This window comes from Falco peregrinus, chromosome 4 (genome assembly GCF_023634155.1).
Source record: "Falco peregrinus isolate bFalPer1 chromosome 4, bFalPer1.pri, whole genome shotgun sequence".
Classification (NCBI taxonomy): domain Eukaryota; kingdom Metazoa; phylum Chordata; class Aves; order Falconiformes; family Falconidae; genus Falco; species Falco peregrinus.
Window position 1 is genome coordinate 27,977,820 of NC_073724.1, and position 18,164 is coordinate 27,995,983.

At 41.5% G+C, this 18,164-nt stretch overlaps 1 protein-coding gene across 12 annotated transcripts in view; it reads left to right on the forward strand.

Moving 5' to 3' along the window:
• Window positions 1-17,134, forward strand: part of RAB9A (RAB9A, member RAS oncogene family) — a 32,784-nt gene extending 15,650 nt beyond the window's left edge. The window contains exons 1-6 of one of the 12 annotated variants that reach the window (XM_055802170.1): window positions 6,416-6,530; window positions 9,772-9,861; window positions 10,602-10,703; window positions 11,956-11,988; window positions 12,919-12,988; window positions 14,932-17,134. In XM_055802170.1, coding sequence (XP_055658145.1) covers window positions 14,966-15,571 — 606 coding nt within the window. In that variant the 5' untranslated portion in view covers window positions 6,416-6,530; window positions 9,772-9,861; window positions 10,602-10,703; ... (1 more) ...; window positions 12,919-12,988; window positions 14,932-14,965 and the 3' untranslated portion in view covers window positions 15,572-17,134. The other 11 variants (XM_055802167.1, XM_055802169.1, XM_055802164.1 and 8 more) reach the window with 11 other exon arrangements.
• Window positions 17,135-18,164: the final 1,030 nt, after the last annotated feature.

Genomic DNA, 18,164 nt, shown 5'->3' on the forward strand with positions numbered 1-18,164 from the left:
TACATTGACATAAAACAAATATTAAGGTGGTAGGCCAGATCTCCAGTGTTCAACTTACAAGTTGATGCTTCAAGTAGTGCTGCTTGTTTAACTAGAAGTACTTCTGTGTAAAGTAGTATTTTTACTTTTCAGTAAAACTGTAGGAAAGGAAACACTTCTGTGTTACTGGTTCACAGTAAGCACGGAGTTGTGCACTGTCATTTTGGAGGTCATGGTCCTGTTGAGGAGAGCTGAATGCCAGTGCTGTGCTGTGTTGGAACACTGTGTAGCAAGAGACTATTTTAGCTGTAAACAATGGAAAGTTATAAATAATTTCTGCCTGCAGACAGTTTTGTAGCCATTCCAGTAATGTACAGCTCATCCAAGTTTTGTCTTGGTGAAGGTAGATGTTACAAGACATGGACGGTGTTTTTGACAATATATTTCAAGGGTAAAATTTGTAGCCATAATACAACTACATTTGTGACATAATGTGTGACATCATTTTCTTTTGAACTGCCCGTCACTAAATGTACGGTGCTAAGCTATATCCCCAACATGACTAGAATTTTCTACAGATCTATATTTACTGAGCAGCTAAGAAAACGTAAACAGCAGCTATCTTAAAACTTTTTCAAATCATCAAGCAAGCCTACCTCACTGCAGATCTGAGAGCCATGCCTGCAGCAGCAAGCAGGTCATGTGGTTCTAGCCTTTCACATCTTGCACTTTCTTCTAAGATGTGGAAATAATAAAATCAGTTACTAACAACTGCAGTTGCAGTTTATGGTATAGAAACAACTGTCAGTAACTACAAATAATCAAAAAATGGATTGTAACTGTGCCCCTTTTGCAACTACCCCTTAACTTCTTTCTGTCCATTTCAAACCAAGAGTAATCAGAACTCTTAGGGCAAGTCTTTGGTACCTTGCAGTTGTAAACTCGGCATTTTAAAACACATAGATGTGGTGCTCAAGGGACATGGTTTAGTGGTGGACTTGATGATCTTAAAGGTCTCTTCCAACCTAAATAATTCTTTGACTTTAAAGTAGTTTTACATGGTAATACATTGTGAGCAGGCATTCCTACATTGCCTTCCTTCCCACTAACAACTGGATATGAGAGCTGGCTTTGTAACTAATCCAGTTAAAGCTAGACATTAAAAAATGAGAATCTATTTGTAAGTTTTGTGAAATCCAGTAATCACGAAAAGAATTTCTGTTTCTATTGAAAGAGATGGAGCCCTTACCTTTCTTCAGAAGTTACCTAGTCTAAGCTACTAAGCTAACATAATTGTTAGCTTGTTAGTATTACCTAAAAGCCTGGCGCAAAATATGCTCTGGCTTGCCCAGGTAATAGTCTGGGACAAGGAGGAGGTCTGGGAATACTGGCAGCAAGGAGGAGAAGGTATTGGAAGGCAAGGAGAGTGAACTGGGCCTGTTAGAAGTATGCTGAGGACACAAATCTGTAGGAAATGAGGCTTTGTTGTTCCTGGACTGCTGAAAAAGCTCATCTAGCTTCAATTTCACTTTATGCTGAGCTCATACTGATAAACATGCTACCTGCAGCTTCACATTTAACAGTTAATGAAACTGTATACAAAATCATGAATTACTGTATTAACTTCTTGATCATCTTAGGCCATTGGTTATTTTCACCTAACACAGTTCATTACCACTTCAGCCATTTTTTCATTAGTGTGCTCATTACTTGGAAGGCTTAGTAGAAAGTGGATGTCACGTGTAGCATCATGTGCCACTATATATCAGAACAGTCTACAGACATGAAGTGCTAATTACGAGATGGTCGTTCAAGTAAATCATTGCTCTTATTTAGGAAGGTGTGGTCATGGTTTCACTAAGCAAAGTACTGCTCCAGGCTGCAGTTTATCAATAGGTTATATTGTCCCTACCCAGACTGTGTAACTGCGCAGGCTTAAAATGCTTGACTGGATAAGATTGTATGCTTTGGCTCAAAATGGCTCTAAAAAGTCAACTTGCAACTACACAGCCTATGCACCAGCAGGAGGTTCTAGATTATGGGATTACAGGAAGTATCAGAGCCAAGAAACAAGAATAAAAGGAAAGCTTTGAAAAGCGAGATTCTTTTATGTTGTTAAAGTTGTCTTTTTTCAGTTTGTTCCAGATAGAAAAAAGATCTCTTAACTTTTTTAAGCAGAGACAATTAATTTTGGTAAAACGTTTACCATATCCATGATGCTAATGCCACAAAGGAGCATGACGTTAGAGGTGATCCACACAGACATAAGATATATGCGTGCCAAGTAAGGCTAAAGTCTGTACTTGTTTTCATGGGGTTTTCCAGAGACACTGTAAATTCAGCTGCTTATTGAATCCTATGATTTAATAGTAGCAATAAGGTCTTAAACGTAGATAAAGAGAAGTGCTCCAGCCCTCTGATCGTCTTTGTGGCCTTCCTCTGGACTTCCTCCAACAGGTCCTTCTTATGCTGGGGGCCCCACAGCTGAATGCAGTATTCCAGGTGAGGTCTCACAAGAGCAGAGCAGAGGGGAGGATCACTTCTCTCGACTTGCTGGTCACACTTCTTTTGATGCAGCCCAGGATGTGGTTTGCTTTCTGAATTTCAATATTATTCTGAGAAGTGCTGTCTTAATTGGAGTCAGTGTTGCTCCATTAACACCAGTGACAAAACTCCTTCTGGTTCCTGGCGATCCGCTGCTGGATCCATTTCATTCCATTCTGCTGAGGGCCTTTTGTATCTCCCTCATAACCCTCTTTACTGTAGCACTTTTCAGGGAGGTACTTGGCTGCCGTCTGTTGTTTATAACTCTTTCTTCCTTTCCAGATCAAAAGGAAATTTGTGCTGTTTATTGTTTGTTTAAAATGTGTTCCTTTCAGTCTGCTGTGCTATGTACATTTGTTACTAAAGCCAAGAAATGCAACTCTTTAAACAAAAAAATCCAGCCCTTTTTCTGGCAGAACGAAAAGTGACCTGGTAAGAGGCTGTGGTTAAGGAGCAAATATGTTGAATTACAGTCCTTCAGGGTGGAATGGCCCAATTCATTGAGTGCCTGGAAGGTAAGGAAAGAAACAAAAGCACTTTGATTTTCTTGGGTTGTTTGGCAGTTATCTTGCTGCATTCTGTTATTAACAGAGCCATAAAGGCAGATGACTTCATATCCCCATATTTTGTACTGCTGTAATTCAGCTAGGAGGTGACAAAATCATGTTTTATTGAAGCCATGTCATCACTTGCCAGGATGGGACAAAGTCCCCTTGCCAACTACAGATGGTAAAAGGCATTATTCACAAGCTCTCTCATACAAGAGCTTTGCTGATACAGAACTTTCTCATACACACACACAAAATTGCCCTTTATTTGCCATTGGGATATTATCTGTGCCATTTGCTAGCACATGACATAACAACAATTACCTCTTCATGAATACAGCTCTGTGAATAACATCCTTAAGGTGCAATATCACCTTTCAGATGAATGTGGGGGAGCAGCAAGGGTGGGTTGCTGTGCAAGAGGTGGTGAGCCAGGAGCAGAGGGGAGGGTGGGTGACAAGATGCACAGGGGCAGTGACTTCAGTAAAAAGGGTCACTGTCCTGCAGCACCCAAACAAGAAGAGCAGGGCAGGTCTGGTGACAATAATCAGCCAAAACTCCAGTGAGCACCAGACAAGTCCATGGAGAGGAGGCTATGCCAAAGCAGGGCCAGTGGTCGAATGGTGTTGGGGCAGCAAGTGGGGTGCAGGACCAGGGCCACCAGGCTTGTAGAGGGCCCAGGCTGAAATGTGGCTCCCGTGGGCAGTGGGACCGTGAGGCATTGCCGCAGACCTGCTCGCCACCACCCCAACAGTCAGGCAGCAGCCTCGGGCAGGGGCAGAGCCCGCAGCACCCGCTGCTGGGACCCTACGCTGTCGGCAGAATGTGGAACGGGAGTGATTTGGGTGTACGTGTTTCAAACCACATCTTCGCTGGGCATTTTCTCCCGTCTGTTCCTAAGAACTGGCTGGTATACTTCAGGTGACCAACCCCATCAGTGGCATTATTTGTTCTACTGTTTTTGATCATTCTGTGGCAACTATTGTGTGTGGCAACTATATATATGTACATGAATAATAGTAACAGGGTGGACACAAGAGAAAAGAGCCTTCAGCTCTTGATCGTCAAGCATGCTTATGTGTGTTTTACCCATAAGAGTAACTCTCTTGATACTCTTACTATGCCTATAAAATTATAAGCATAATAGGCCATGGTTACAGCAAGGTCCTTTTCTATTTTCTTTTATGTTCCCATGTAAAATAAATAAGAATACATCTAATCTCAGAATTTTAAGAATTTTGTTTCTAACTAAAATTTTTCAAATTTGAGGGGTCTGGACAAGCTTGAGAAGTGGGTCCATGTGAACCTCATGAGGTTCAACAAGGCCAGGTGCAAGGTCCTGCACCTGGGTTGGGGCAACCCCCAATGTCAGTACAGGCCGGGGGATGAAGGGATTGAGGGCAGCCCTGAGGAGAAGGACTTGGGGGTACTGGTGAATGAAATGGTGGACATGAGAGGGCAACCCAGCGCAGAAAGCCAACCTGGTCTGTGTCAAAAGAAGTGTGGCCAGCAGGTTGAGGGAGGCGATTCTGCCCATCTGCTACATTTTGGTGAGACCCCACCTGGAGTGCTGTGTCCAGCTCGGGGGTCCTCAGCACAGGAAAGACATGGACCTGTTGGAGCGGGTCCAGAGGAGGCCACAAAAATGATCAGAGGGATGGAGCACCTCTTCTGTGAAGAAAGGCTGAGGGAGTTGGGTTTGTTTTAGCCTGGAGAAGAGAAGGCTCCAGGGAGACTTTATTGCGGCCTTTCATTACTTAAAGGGGGCTTATAAGAAAGGTGGGGACGAACTTTTTAGCAGGGCTTGTTGCGATAGGACAAGGGGTGATGGTTTTAAACTAAAGGAGGGTAGATTCAGACTAGATACAAGGAATATACTTTTTACGATGAGGGTAGTGAAACACTGGAACAGGCTGACCGGAGAGGTGGTAGATGCCCCAACCCTGGAAACGTTCACGGTCAGGTTGGACGGGCCTCTGAGTAGTTTGATCTAGTTGAAGACGTCCCTGCTTATTGCAGGGGAGTTGGACTACGTGACCTTTAAAGGTCCCTTCCAACCCAAACTATTCTATTATTTTATGTTTCTAAATTTCCTTAAATATATCCAGGTGTCTGAGAACCAGCGTTGTATCAAGAAAAAATGGTAGCTTCATCCCACAAAGTATCAAATGCAAAACAGAGTAACTGTTTCCTCCACTTCTAAATGATTTTTTTTCCTTTTAAATCACAAAATAATGCTGTAAGTGATCAGACCGTGTCTTAGAATTACCATCTTAAAGAGTCCATTTTATCTCTCCAGCCCTCTGTATTTTACTTTAGCATTGGATGGATGAAAGCAGATCCCAGGAAAAATTTCTGAAGTCCAACTTTCTTAAATAATAATGGGTCTATTATTATCAGATTTGCCTCTAGCATGGGCAGCCTTTTAATAATCCTGCTTCTGTCAGTGGGAGACATTTCCTTTTAATGATCCAGAGGCGGAGGCCTTGTTTTCCATTTCTTGGGCCGTGTTGTAGATCTGATCCAAACCAAGATGACTCTGCAAGTGGCAATTCCAGTCTGATTGCACCTCCCTTATGATCAGAAGCATGTGATGACTGCTAGAGCAAATGGTTGTGTTTCAAATGCTCTTTCCTTACCCCTGTCATCGCTTATTCCTCTTGATGATGTGGGAACCTCTTTAAATCCACTGAAATAATTGATGCTTTTTGCATTTTAATCACATTTTGCCCTATCCTCGTGATGAGTTGTAAGAGCACAGAAAAGATTCTGCCACCAGCTTCTTCAGAATTTTTTACCCCCTGTGATCTTGTTTAAGCAGTCGAGTTGATGTTACTCTGAATTACTACAGAAAAAAAAAAAAAAGTCTGTGACTACTCTTCAAATAGTGTACTTTGGATTTTGGTTAGTTCCTTCATTCACACGTGTGTGTCTTTAAATGCCGCTGCCTGTGAAGTGCAGCCGCCTTACAGCCATGAGTTTGCTTCCATGGGGCCCTTGATGTGGAGCACAGTGAGACTGCTGCCTTTAATAACTAACTCCTACGTAACGGCACTTCAAAGCGTAACAGTTCAGAGCGTTCTGGAGGAAATAAAGGTCTTACCCTTTTGCGAGGGAACAGCGCTGCTTCGTTCCGACGCTGCCCGCTGGTGATCAGTGAGGTACGCACGGCCCGCTGCGGGCACTTCCGCGCCGTACGCTCGCTGCCGGCAGAGCCGTTGCCGTTGCCATTGCCGTGCCCCCCGGCCGCTGCCCTCCCGCAGGTCCGTGCCTGGCCGGACCCCCCACCGCGGGGACCCGCCGCTCCCGGGCGGGGGCGGGGTGTCACGTGCGCCCCTCGGGCCCCGCCCCCTGCCCGCTCCGCCATGTTGTTTCTTCTTTCCCCAGCGCCCGGCGGCGGTTGCGCGCGGTGGCGCAGCCCGGGCTCGGAGCCGGCGGCAGCCCCCTTCCCGCGGGCAGGTATCGGCCGGCGTGGCGGGATCGTCCTCGCCTCGCCGTGTCCCCTCCCTTTTCTCCAGCAGGCGCGGGCGAGCAGTGACCGCCGGCTGCGGGGCCGGTGTCCCGGGGAGGGCGGCCCGCGCGGAGGGCTTTCTCCTCGGCCGCCGCTGGGCACTGAGGAGGTCGCTCTCCGCGGCGCCGCGCTCCTGCCCCGGCAGCCGTGGGCGGTGGGGGAAGCGGCCTGGAGCTGACTGGGGTTTCCTTATTTTCCTTCCTCCTGAGACTCCGGGTGTTGCGGCGTTCCCCGCTCCGCCCCCCGCCGCTGGCCGAGCTCTGCCGGCTGCCGGGCGCGCTCCCAGGTGCTGGCTCGGTATCTGCCCGCTGCGAGCCCCCGGGGGGCAGGAGGGGAGCCCCGGGAGCGCCCCTTGCCGCGGCCGCGGTGGGGGAGGGCGGCGGGCGCTCCTCAAGGCCGGTGCGGGCGGCGGGGGAATGTGGCGTGATCGGGGATCCCGTGACTCCGGGGCAGGCGGTGGCTCCTTTGGGAAACGGCTCCTGCCGGGCCATTCCCAGCCGGCGCACGGTCGGTCACCGACTCCACGGTGCTTCCTCGGCACTGATAAAGATCCCCGATCTGTGAGGGTGAAGCTCGGTTTCGTACCTGTCTCCTCGACATCTTTCAAACCGGGGAAAAAAAAAAAATCCTTCATCGCCTTTCCTTGCTGTTGTCTGATGAAGGACTTCTCTGTTTCCAAGGGCACCCTGAGTAATGTAGTTTTTAGTTCTTTTTTGAACCGGTGACTTGATTTTACTCCGCTCTGCAGCGGCCGGTCGCTTTTCTAATCGAAACGAACTTCCATAGGGTGATGGCTGGGGAACTGAAAGGATTAGGTTAAGATTGTTGAATTGCTTACATCTGAGTTGTTAATGAGCAGTTGTTGGTGTAAGTGTGCCGTGTTAAATGTTACTTGTGCGAAACGATTGAACAAAGAACAGTGCAAGAAAACTAGTTTGAGAAACTTGCATTAGTGGCCTTTATAGCAAGGTTGCATATAACTAGATACATGGAGAGCAGTTAATTTTATTAACTCGGGTGGGACAGGCAAGTAGGGAACTCCTTGGTTAAATTTTGTTTTGAAATTAAAACGCTTGCTTGTCTGCAGATAGCTGTCATCTGCACGTTGTTTTCCTTCTTTCCTTGTCCACAGTAATTTACACCTCTAGCAAAGAAGGGTTCGGGTTTTATTTATCTTTTAGTGTTGCAAGGCATTAGGGTTTTTTTGAGCAAGGGTGGTCGCGTAAGGCTGGGTTTGGGGCTGAGAAGAGGGGCGGGTTGTGACGTTTGAGCAGCTTATAAACAAGTTGTAATGGCAGACTGGAGGGAGAGTTATTTCTCAGACATACCCAAAATAAATGCAAAACTTTTTTTTTTTTCCTAGCACTTTTATTTCTAGAGAAACCTAAACAAAGCATGGTACAACTACATCTGTGTTTTAGTATCAGTGTGGATTTTATAATGAACTGTTATTTTTCTCTGTCTTCTTTCAGATTAAATGGAGCTCTGTTTGTTGCCTTAATTTTAGTAAGGCCTTTTCAGTTAAGTTAAAAATAGGCAATGTGTAGTTAAAAAAAAGGCTTGAGCAGTTCTTGAGTGCTCAAACAAACCATCGTTTTCCTTAAATTGAAAGTGTGTAAAATATCGCAGAGGATCAAATGAGGTATTTAGATTTCAAACTGTATTTTATTGTCAATTTAGTAATAAATCATAAAAACCAGATTTTTCATCTCCTTAGGATTGAAATTTTATATAAATGTTTCACAATGAATAAAAAACTTCCCAGCAAAAAGGCTTGTAAGAATTCCTTAAGGTTGGGGGTTTTTTTTAATATAACATTCATTCTCTTTGGTGTTTTTTGTTTCCGTTCTCTACAGGGCAGACAGTATGTCGACCTGGTACGGTGTAACCCACTTAATCCCTTAAGGGTGGGTTGCAGTCACACAGTGTTAAATTGGGAAGAATATGAATGTACAACGTAGCCTGACCAATAGAGGCTGCTGCTTTTGCAGAGACCCCAGAGGAAGAGGGAAACTAATGCTAGGGAGAAACATGAGCACATACGTGCAGAAATAATTACTTGATAAGTTATTGGAAGAGTGGAAGCAGTAATAGAGAAGTAGGTAGCAAGGAGAATGTCATTTAACTCATGAATTCTCATGAATTGTTAGAAATGTTTGACCAAGAGCAACAGCACCTACGGGTGTTTTGTAGTTGGCTGAAAGTAATAGAGTATTTAAGTTGGGAGATGCTCAGCTGTAAAATGAAGCTGCTGAAAAATGGCAGCTCTGATTAAATCAGAATATGTAATAGTTTTGTCATTCTACTTGAATGTGGGGAGCATGATGGAAAATGGAAAGCGAAGGCAAGGTCTCTGCAAGATTAAACTAGCAGAGGAATAAATACAGGTATTTTTCCTGACAAGTTTTGCTGATTGAGTTAGTGGCTAGATAGAATAAATGAAGCAATTCTGGCAGCAGGTACTGGGATGATCCAGGGGCTATGTGGACTTAAGGATTCCTTCCCTTGGCTGCTGCTGCTTTGACAGTTCTGAGTCAAAATACTACTGTTTGGTATGCAAATGAGTAGCAACCAGCTGTTTGGCAGTTCAGTTTGGGTTGTGGCCATATTACAAATTACTGTGAATAAACTCCACAAATATTCTGGTGTTAGATAAGTAGTGCCTAGGCTTACAACTAAAGGGAATCTTCAGATATCCTGTCATCAAATTATTGAAGATCTATCTAATGGAAAACACAAACTACCTTCACAGTGCAGTGAAGTCGTAGGTAAGGAAGGAAGACTTGTAAGGATGATTAGGAGCTCAGTAGATCAAGCCGTGTGATTGAAGGGCTTTGAGACAGCTAGGCAGCTAACAACTGGCCATCGGTAAAGGTGTGTTCCTGATCCATAGTTCTTGGGTGAGTGCCCCATGGAGGGGAAGGTTAGTTTGGAGGCTGACTAACGTCTGAGCTTGTAATGCAAGCAAAAGTGCAGAGTGTAGCATCTTTGCTTCATATCTGTATGTTTCCCTTTGAATTGAGAGAAAATCTTTCAAGGTCAAACAGGCCTGTGGCCTCTTACACACTAAAACCCATTCTTGTGCCACGTAACTAGCTAGGGTGTAAACAAGTACTTTCTGACTACAAGACCAAGGATTGGCTAAGCAGAGAAAAGGGAAAAAAAAATGCTTCTATCCTTTCTTTTCAGGTTTCTGGAAGCTTGCAGATCTGCTGTAGGTGACAAGTATAACTACTCTGTAGTGATTGAGGTCTGAGAGATGTAAAAACTCCACCAACAGTAAGTGTTTGGAAACTGTTTTACATCGTTCTGTTTTCTGCCCCTTCTGCTGCAGCTCTGATAGTTCTTGGGACTTTTTTTCCAGCCATTTCACAGAAAAGCATCTTATGTACTTATGTCATTTTTTGGTGAGCTGCTGCAGCTAACAAACCACAGGAAACAACTGGTTTGTTTTCTATGCTAGCCTGGTAATTATTGTCAAATGCTTTGTTAGTGTTTAAAAAAACAACAACTAATGATGGAGTAAGCTTACTTTGTTACTGAAAGGCAAGTGTTTTTGTCAAAGTACTTGGAAGGGTTGGTGTGTCTTTTTAAACTACTACTATCTGATACCTGTCATTTAACAAAATAAGATGGCTTAGCAAAGAAAGTTGTGAATAAGATTCAGAGCTGAAATGAATGTGTTGTAGATGTAAATCTGAAAACCACTAGGAAGTTAGAGAAACAAGCAAGTTGCTTTGAGCAACCTGATCTAGTGAAAGATACCTATGCCTGTGGCAGAGGATGGGGCCAGATGATTTTCAAAGTGCCTTCTAGCCCAACCATTCTGTGATTCCGTGGTCAGTGTTATTCTTATGCTAGTTATGGCACTGATAATTCTACTTGTCAGTAACTTTTAAGAGTGTTTTTTCTTAAATCTTCAGCAAAGATGGCTCCTTTTTTTAAGACGTCTTGGCTTAACATGATTAGTTGGAACAAACTTGACTATGCCTTACTTCGGATTCTTTTTCCTTCTCCAGGTCAAATGGGTGCTCTTTAACAACTTCAGTTAATGGACAGCTTTGGGTTTAGTCTTGATTTTGTATATCAGGTGGTTTATCAGTGACCACTAGCTGAAAATGGTGATTGAAATAAATTTTCTTGCCTGTTTCCAAGTTTGCAAGTAGGTACAAGTGGTGAAAGAATAGTTTGGAAATTTGAAGTGTCCCTTACATCTATTTCTTCAAGACTGTTGAAGGAATTCTATGGTGTTATTGCAACAGATGCAGTTTTTGGTGTCCTTTATTAAAAAGGGGGGGCTAGAGGTGAGATTTCAGTTGCTATGTAGTCTGGGGTTTTGTTGCTTTGGTTTTTTTTTTTTATCATGGTGTGCTGCTGTGCATGGTATCAGTATGGTAAAAGTGAAAGTGTAAATTGGTCCAATTGACGCTGTTACCTTAATAGTTTAAGTGGGGTTGTAGCTTGCTTACATAGATGCAATGCAATTACCGTATTGGCTAACGCTATTTTTCAGACAAAATGTGAGCTCAGCACTTGTTTTCAGCCTTCAGTACTCTGGTATAAGCAGGTCCTCCTTAATCTATTAAAAGATTTTTATGGTGGAAAAAAGACAAATTCCTAGACTAAGTTTATGTGTTGCTGCCCTGGTTTTCAGGACCAAGAATCTCACTTTTCTTTGAGTGCAGCCTCAGTACCTATGTGTTAAAAGAGGTAATTGCACTAGAAATCAAAAGGCAGCTATGAAGCTGACAGTCATGGAATTAAGAAAATCTAAATGGATAGATTGCAGTGGTGTTTCGCTGAGCTTTAAGGAGCTGGGAATCAAAAGATTTTGTAATGCAAATTCATTTTTTTGGAAGTTGCTTAGTGTATTGGTTTTAGTCTTGCCAGCAAGTGTTTGGACTGCTGATGGAAATTTCAGACTTGTAATTCAGTTCACTTTTTAAAAGGGAGATTCTGGGAGGAAACAAATTACTTTTTATATTATGGTATATGGTCATGTTAGAAATGGTATTTAGTAGAACCCTTCCCTGCTTTCAACAGGAATATTGAAGTCGATGGCCTAAGAGCTTGAGTCCTTATAAGTTGGTGGAGGCAATTCAGAAATGGTTATCAAAACAGACCAGTGTGGCTGTTGTTTATCTGTTTGCTCTGACTTTTTCAACATTGAAATGATAGAGGAATATGAGGGAAAAATTCTTCTCTTTACAAAATCCTCTGTGTACTAGGTTAGGACTACTTTTACATTAATTGTGCAGCACAGTAAGAAATAACTGAAACCAATAGATGCCTGTAATTCTGTGGTGTCTTGCAGTTCCTGGTGTTGGTTAAAACAGATGCACATTGGAAATTAAGTTTTTGTTTTGTTTTCAGATGCTGAATGATGATTTAGACTGAACAATTAAGGTAATGAATCTTCAGAAATACGTTATCAGATGTTGACTGTTCCTTCCAAAAACATTGTCAAAAAGCACATTATACAGATAAGTTCAAGTATGTAATAGGAGAAATAACATTAATTTTTCAAGTGTCTTAAGGATTTTATTGCTGTTCTGTTTGTTGGAGTGTTAAGGTTTTGTAACTTAGGAAAAAAAAGACAAAAATTGAGTTTTTAAAAAATCTTATTTAAAAGATGTGTAAGTGGAAAAAATGCAGCAGCAGCCTACTGTGCTGAAAACTACCATCCTGGTTTGGCAAATACTCTAAATCACATAGCCTGTGGGGCTGCAGATGAGTCCGTTTTGGTCAAAGAACTATTATTGTATAAAGTCTTTGCTGCTTCCAAACAAATGATTCTTAATGCATTTAAACATGCTTCTTTGCTGCTTCAGACGCAGCGTGTAAGCACATGAACATACATTTATTTTGGATTAAAATCTTTACAAAATTTCTAGCTAAGCATGACAGCATCTGCTGCAGAAGCTGAATGTCCTGAGAAGTGATGTTGCCTGCAACATCACATCAAGGTGCTTGCTTATGAGTGTGGGAAGACTGTTTCTGTAGGCTTTGCTTAGAAGGACCAGTTTGGTTCCAGTCGAAAAAGACACATTTGATGGTTTGTGGCTGGTGTAATAATTGTCTACCCAGTAAAAGTATTTTTATGGTCATCAGTCTTTTAGACCTCACTGTAACAGCCCCTGTGGTTGAAATTGTGCAAATTAACTTCTTGGGATGCAGAAAAGTACTAGATACTGTAAGAGTTTCCTTACCTGTGTTTTTTTTAAATGTGGCTTCATGGACAATTTTATGATAATAACTGCAGTTCTTCAAAGTGTAGAAGCTAAGGGAGTAAGTGTATAGTATCAGTCATTTATTTATTCACATCATGTCTTTCAGGGAACTTGTGATTTCAGTAGGACAGAAAAAATAAATGCAACTTGTTCCCTGCACTGAAGTTGAAGAACAGGTAAACATTCAGTACCCTCTGTTCTGGTGAATGCATTATTTGTTCAGAAGATGCTCCCATCTAATGACGTAGGTCAGGTAACCTACTTGTTAATCAACAGTAGGAATTAGACACACAAATGAAGACACTGGACCGTTTTCAAGAGTTTAGTATCAACCTGCAATTCATATGCAAGTAGTGCAGTGACTCTAACCAGTGTTTTCACATACATGAGAATACATGTGTTCATGTCCTGAGCCATAGGAATTATCTCGTGGCGCTCTGAAAGGTAAATGAACAATCCACTTGTAACTCAGTCTTAACATTGTTGTGATACAAACTGTACAAAATTAAGGCTTTATAAACATTGTTTTTCTTACACAGTATAAAATTACTTGCTCTGAACAATTTCTTTATGGAAGTAGCCACTGTTCCTTATATTTTGAAACTTCTTTGTGTTGAGACTTCAGCTGCTTTCAAACTATAAAACATTTCTTTTATCTTACTGTAGATTATGTCTTAACAAATAAACATTCAAAGATGGAAAGTTAGAGATGAAAAAATTCCTGAAATTTCTCGCTTCTAATGTAGGGCTTGATTCTAAGGCAGCACAGAGTCATATGACTCTGATGCTGGCTTGTATTGGGTATTAATTCCATGACCATACTCTGTGGGTGATGTATATGCCAGTAATGCTAATTGCAACTAGCAAGACCGCATTCCTTCCTTCAGAGAAGGAGACGGACTAGGCAACTTATGACCCGTTTCCATTTTAAACAGATGCTCTTTTCAGAGAAGCCTGTTTTGGCTGAATTACTTTGAGCTTTTTTAGTATCAGGGAGGTATAGGAACAGCAATTCTCCTCATACAGAAACTTAAGTTTTGGCTTTTTACAAGTAGAGACTTTACCTCCAAGCAATTGAAACACTTTTACAGCATTAGATGATGTTACTGTAATGAGGGCAAAGCTTGGGCTGGTACAAACACTGAGCTAACTACTTTAGTGTTACAGGCTTTTTAAATCTTATTTTTTTGAAGTCTGACAGTAAAAAGAAACCAACAGTTTCATTGGTGCCACTAATTCCCCATTCCTGTGCTGGCAGCCAGACTATGCACTAGCACTTCCAGGCTTCTTGACAGTTTTACCACGGGAAGCTGACACCTACTAACTGAACTGTAGGTGTAGGCTTGGGATTGGTACTTGGCATCTCGAGTACCATTTGAAGTAGCAATAGTGAATTTGCTTTTGTAGTAGTTGTAATATAGTATTCCATTCATCATGGCTGTTCTGCAATGAGTAAACTGTAAAACGCTGAATGTTTGTGTAGCAGTACCTAGTCGCCTGACTTTAAAAACAAAATTACAGCATTTGCATTTGTTCTGTAGATAACTGTGTTCCCGTGTGCGCTGATCTACAATTCTTTGTCTGGGTGTAATTTTGGGTGAGATGCAGCAGTTATTCCAGTATAACAAATAGTGTCCTGCTTTATTCCTAAAGCTTCCTCTTCACTTTTGCGTGTTAAAAATAACTTTGCTAATGCAGTAAAGCCCTGAAGTGACTTGTGCAAGGCATGTGCTCTGTAAAATTCTCTTGCTCCACTTTCTTCTGTTGATATTTTTCACTGAACGTTAATGAATCATTGGCAGTCCTTGAATGTGATGCAGTACCCCTTCTGCACAAATACTGAAGGTTTTGGGGGTTTTAACTCTTTTAAGTGACAGACCAGTAATTCATGCAGGGTACTGCTTAGACCGCCATACTTATTGCAGTGTGTGGAAGAGACACCTCTTAAAACACATGGTATTACTATAAGTATCTACACTTCACCTGTTGAGCATAGTCCTCCTGCTTTTATACATGAAACTTGATGTTGGTGGACTTTTAACACTTTCTAGGTATTTATGCATGTAAAATTTTCTGCTTCCAACACCGTCCTCTTTAATTATTTTCTTAATCTTTACAGGTCTAGGAAACCAGGAGGATCTATTCCTGTAACAATGGCAGCAAAATCATCACTCCTTAAAGTAATACTGCTAGGAGATGGTGGAGTTGGAAAGAGTTCCCTTATGAACAGATATGTCACCAACAAGTTTGATGCACAGCTGTTTCATACAATAGGTGTGGAATTCTTAAATAAAGAGTTGGAAGTTGATGGACATCTTGTTACAATGCAGATATGGGACACAGCAGGTCAGGAACGTTTCAGGAGCTTGCGGACTCCTTTCTATAGAGGTTCTGACTGTTGTCTGCTAACCTTCAGTGTGGATGACTCTCAAAGCTTTCAAAACTTAAGCAATTGGAAGAAAGAATTCATTTATTATGCAGATGTCAAGGAGCCTGAAAGTTTTCCATTTGTGATACTGGGTAACAAAGTTGATATCGATGAAAGGCAAGTGTCTACGGAAGAAGCCCAAGACTGGTGCAGGAATAATGGCAACCATCCCTATTTTGAAACCAGTGCAAAGGATGCCACTAATGTTGCAGCAGCCTTTGAAGAAGCAGTTAGAAGAGTTCTAGCCTCTGAAGATAGATCAGATCACTTTATTCAAACAGATACAGTGAACCTTCATCGGAAACCAAAACCCAGTTCGTCTTGTTGTTGACTTAAGTTGGCTTTTTTTTTTTGCCAAATTACCTTTAACTAGCTTGCCATATAAAAGGATGGGGAATTGTAGTAGATAAAATAACAAAGGGGTTTCACTCTAATATTAAAAATTGTCATGTTCTGCTGCTTTCTTGGGGGAGCAAAATAAAAAATTCCATTCATGAGTGACCCCTTATTGAATTAGTGACACTTCCTCTTTAGGAAGGTGCCGAGTAAAAGCATTAATATAAGAATTTAATTTGCCAACTTTATTCAAATGAGAAAAACTTTGCATATAATTAAAACTTGAACGTTCTAGAAGCACTACTTTGGAGAAACTGTTCTGGAATTCAGGCACAAAGATACTTTTATATGTGTATATTTTTATGAAATAGGCATTCCATTTTTGTTTCATTAGAAGTCAGTTTCTTGACAATGCTAGATATTAAACTTCAGTCTCACTACATTCCTTTTGCTGTGAGTGGTAATTCATCTCTAATGGGTTTATTATAAGTTAATATAAATTACCTTCAGGTCTTTTCTAATTGCCTAATGTTGCCGTATGTTGCTGTAATTTGTGTAGGTTTTTAAGTAGGAAACAAATTTCCTACCTATTTATTGTCCATTTTCCTTTCATGTACTATTCTAATGCTGTACTAATTTTTCCAGCAGTTTAACGCAAGATATTGATGGGGTTTTAAGTTAATACATGTCTTTGCCTTAAGTCCCATTCTAGCATGTTTGTGATCAGTAAGGTAAAAATCTAACTGAAGTATAACCATTTTTAGTCATGAAAAAAGATAGGCTTTATTCAGTCAGCTTTAATAGCACTTGAAGGGATCTACATTATGACAAATTTGTAAGCGTACTTCTAGTATACAGCCTTAAACTTCCAAACTTCTTGTTCCTGTTAACCTGAGCTATGAATGTGTTTACTAGTAATCTCTGCACTGTGAAACTAAGGATTGGCAATATATGTAGAGAACTCAGGAAGCTCTTGACTTAGATTGTGACAGCTTTCAGCCCTAATATGAGTAAATACCTACCGTTAGTTTGAGCTGAATTTGATCCACCTTTAATTTGCTACTTGGGATATGGATTTACACATTTAAAACTGTCTTTTATATTACTGTACCGATTACATGGTGATGAACAGAAGCAAATTTTGTATTTAATGGACAGTCTTTCTGCAGTAATGCAGATGAAACCACAGAAGGTGTATTTGAGGCTCTTCATTGCAGTTAAGCGGTAGAATACTTGTATGAGAAGCTGTTGAATGTTGGCTCTTGGTGTACCCACTGTCTTTGTAATGGCAAACTTGATAGTGCACTATTGCTTCAGTGTGTAATCTGACTGCTAACAGGCACGCACATACGCACATTGTGGACTTCGCAAGGAAGTCTGAGGCCTATAGGACCAGCTATGTTACTCACTAAACTACACAGACTCTACTTTCTGTGCAGCAACTTTTTTGTTCCAATAGGAAAGACTTTGAGAGTACAGTAACAGCAAGAGTTTTCTCTTAACATATGTTTGGTCTGTACCAGGTGTAATTATTTGGAAGTAAAGCTTGCAAAACAAACACTTCTTGTCACTCTTACTATGTCTTTCTGAATGTATTGTATTCTTGCTTGAACCTGTCCCGGACAACTTTACTCCATAGATCTGCTGCTCCGGCATCATTTTACCTTTTGTACGTCCCTGAGTCTAATTCATTCTTACAGTCCTCGGGTATACAGCAGCAGAACTGTGTTTTAAGCTTGTGTCACCTAACAACTAAATGCAGGGTGAGCTGCTACTTATGATTACTTTCTAGTCAATGACTGGAAAGATCTGTGAAGAAAATCTTAGCTAAATTTCTCTTCACCTGAGAGTGCAAAAAGCTTTAAAAATTAAGATTGACTGCGTTGGAGGCTACTGAGCTAGTGACATGAAACTGTAAAACTACAACCTTACTTCTTCAGGCTTCCTTTAATGTTCTGTTTTAGCAGAGGCGAAGGGTGAAACAGAACAGGAGATGAAGCTACCATAACTACAGTACTATAGATAGGATTCAGTTAAGATTGCTAAAAGGAAACCATTAAGGATGAGAACCAGTGTGGTCTTCCTTGTGCCTAAGTGACTGTGTTTCCCCATCTGTCCCCTTTCAGTGTAATGTCATGGTTACCAAGCCTCCATCTGAGAAGTAGGTTTAATAAAGTTAAATGAAACTTGATACAGTAGAAATGTATTACTTGTGCCTCGAGAGCTGCTGTACCACAGCTGTACATAAAAAGTGGCTAGTAAAGAGAAAGGGGGTGTGTGTGTGTGGGGGGGGTGTTACAGTAAATAAGACAGTATAGGTATTGAGGTCAGGATTTCATCTCGGGGAGACTGTCAAGTACTTGAAGCAGAAGTCCTATGACAAGCAGATATAGATGATAGGTAGAAAAATGCTTAATAACAAACAGGAGCTTCTATACTTTGTGAGAGCTTAGTATCTTATTCACTATGGAGGTAAGGTAGGCACTTGTGGCTTATGTTTCAATTCACTGATTCATTTAAAGTACTAATGCACTTCAAGTTCTAGGGGGTACTGTCAGTAATATTTGGAGTTCTGTAGAGGGACAGAG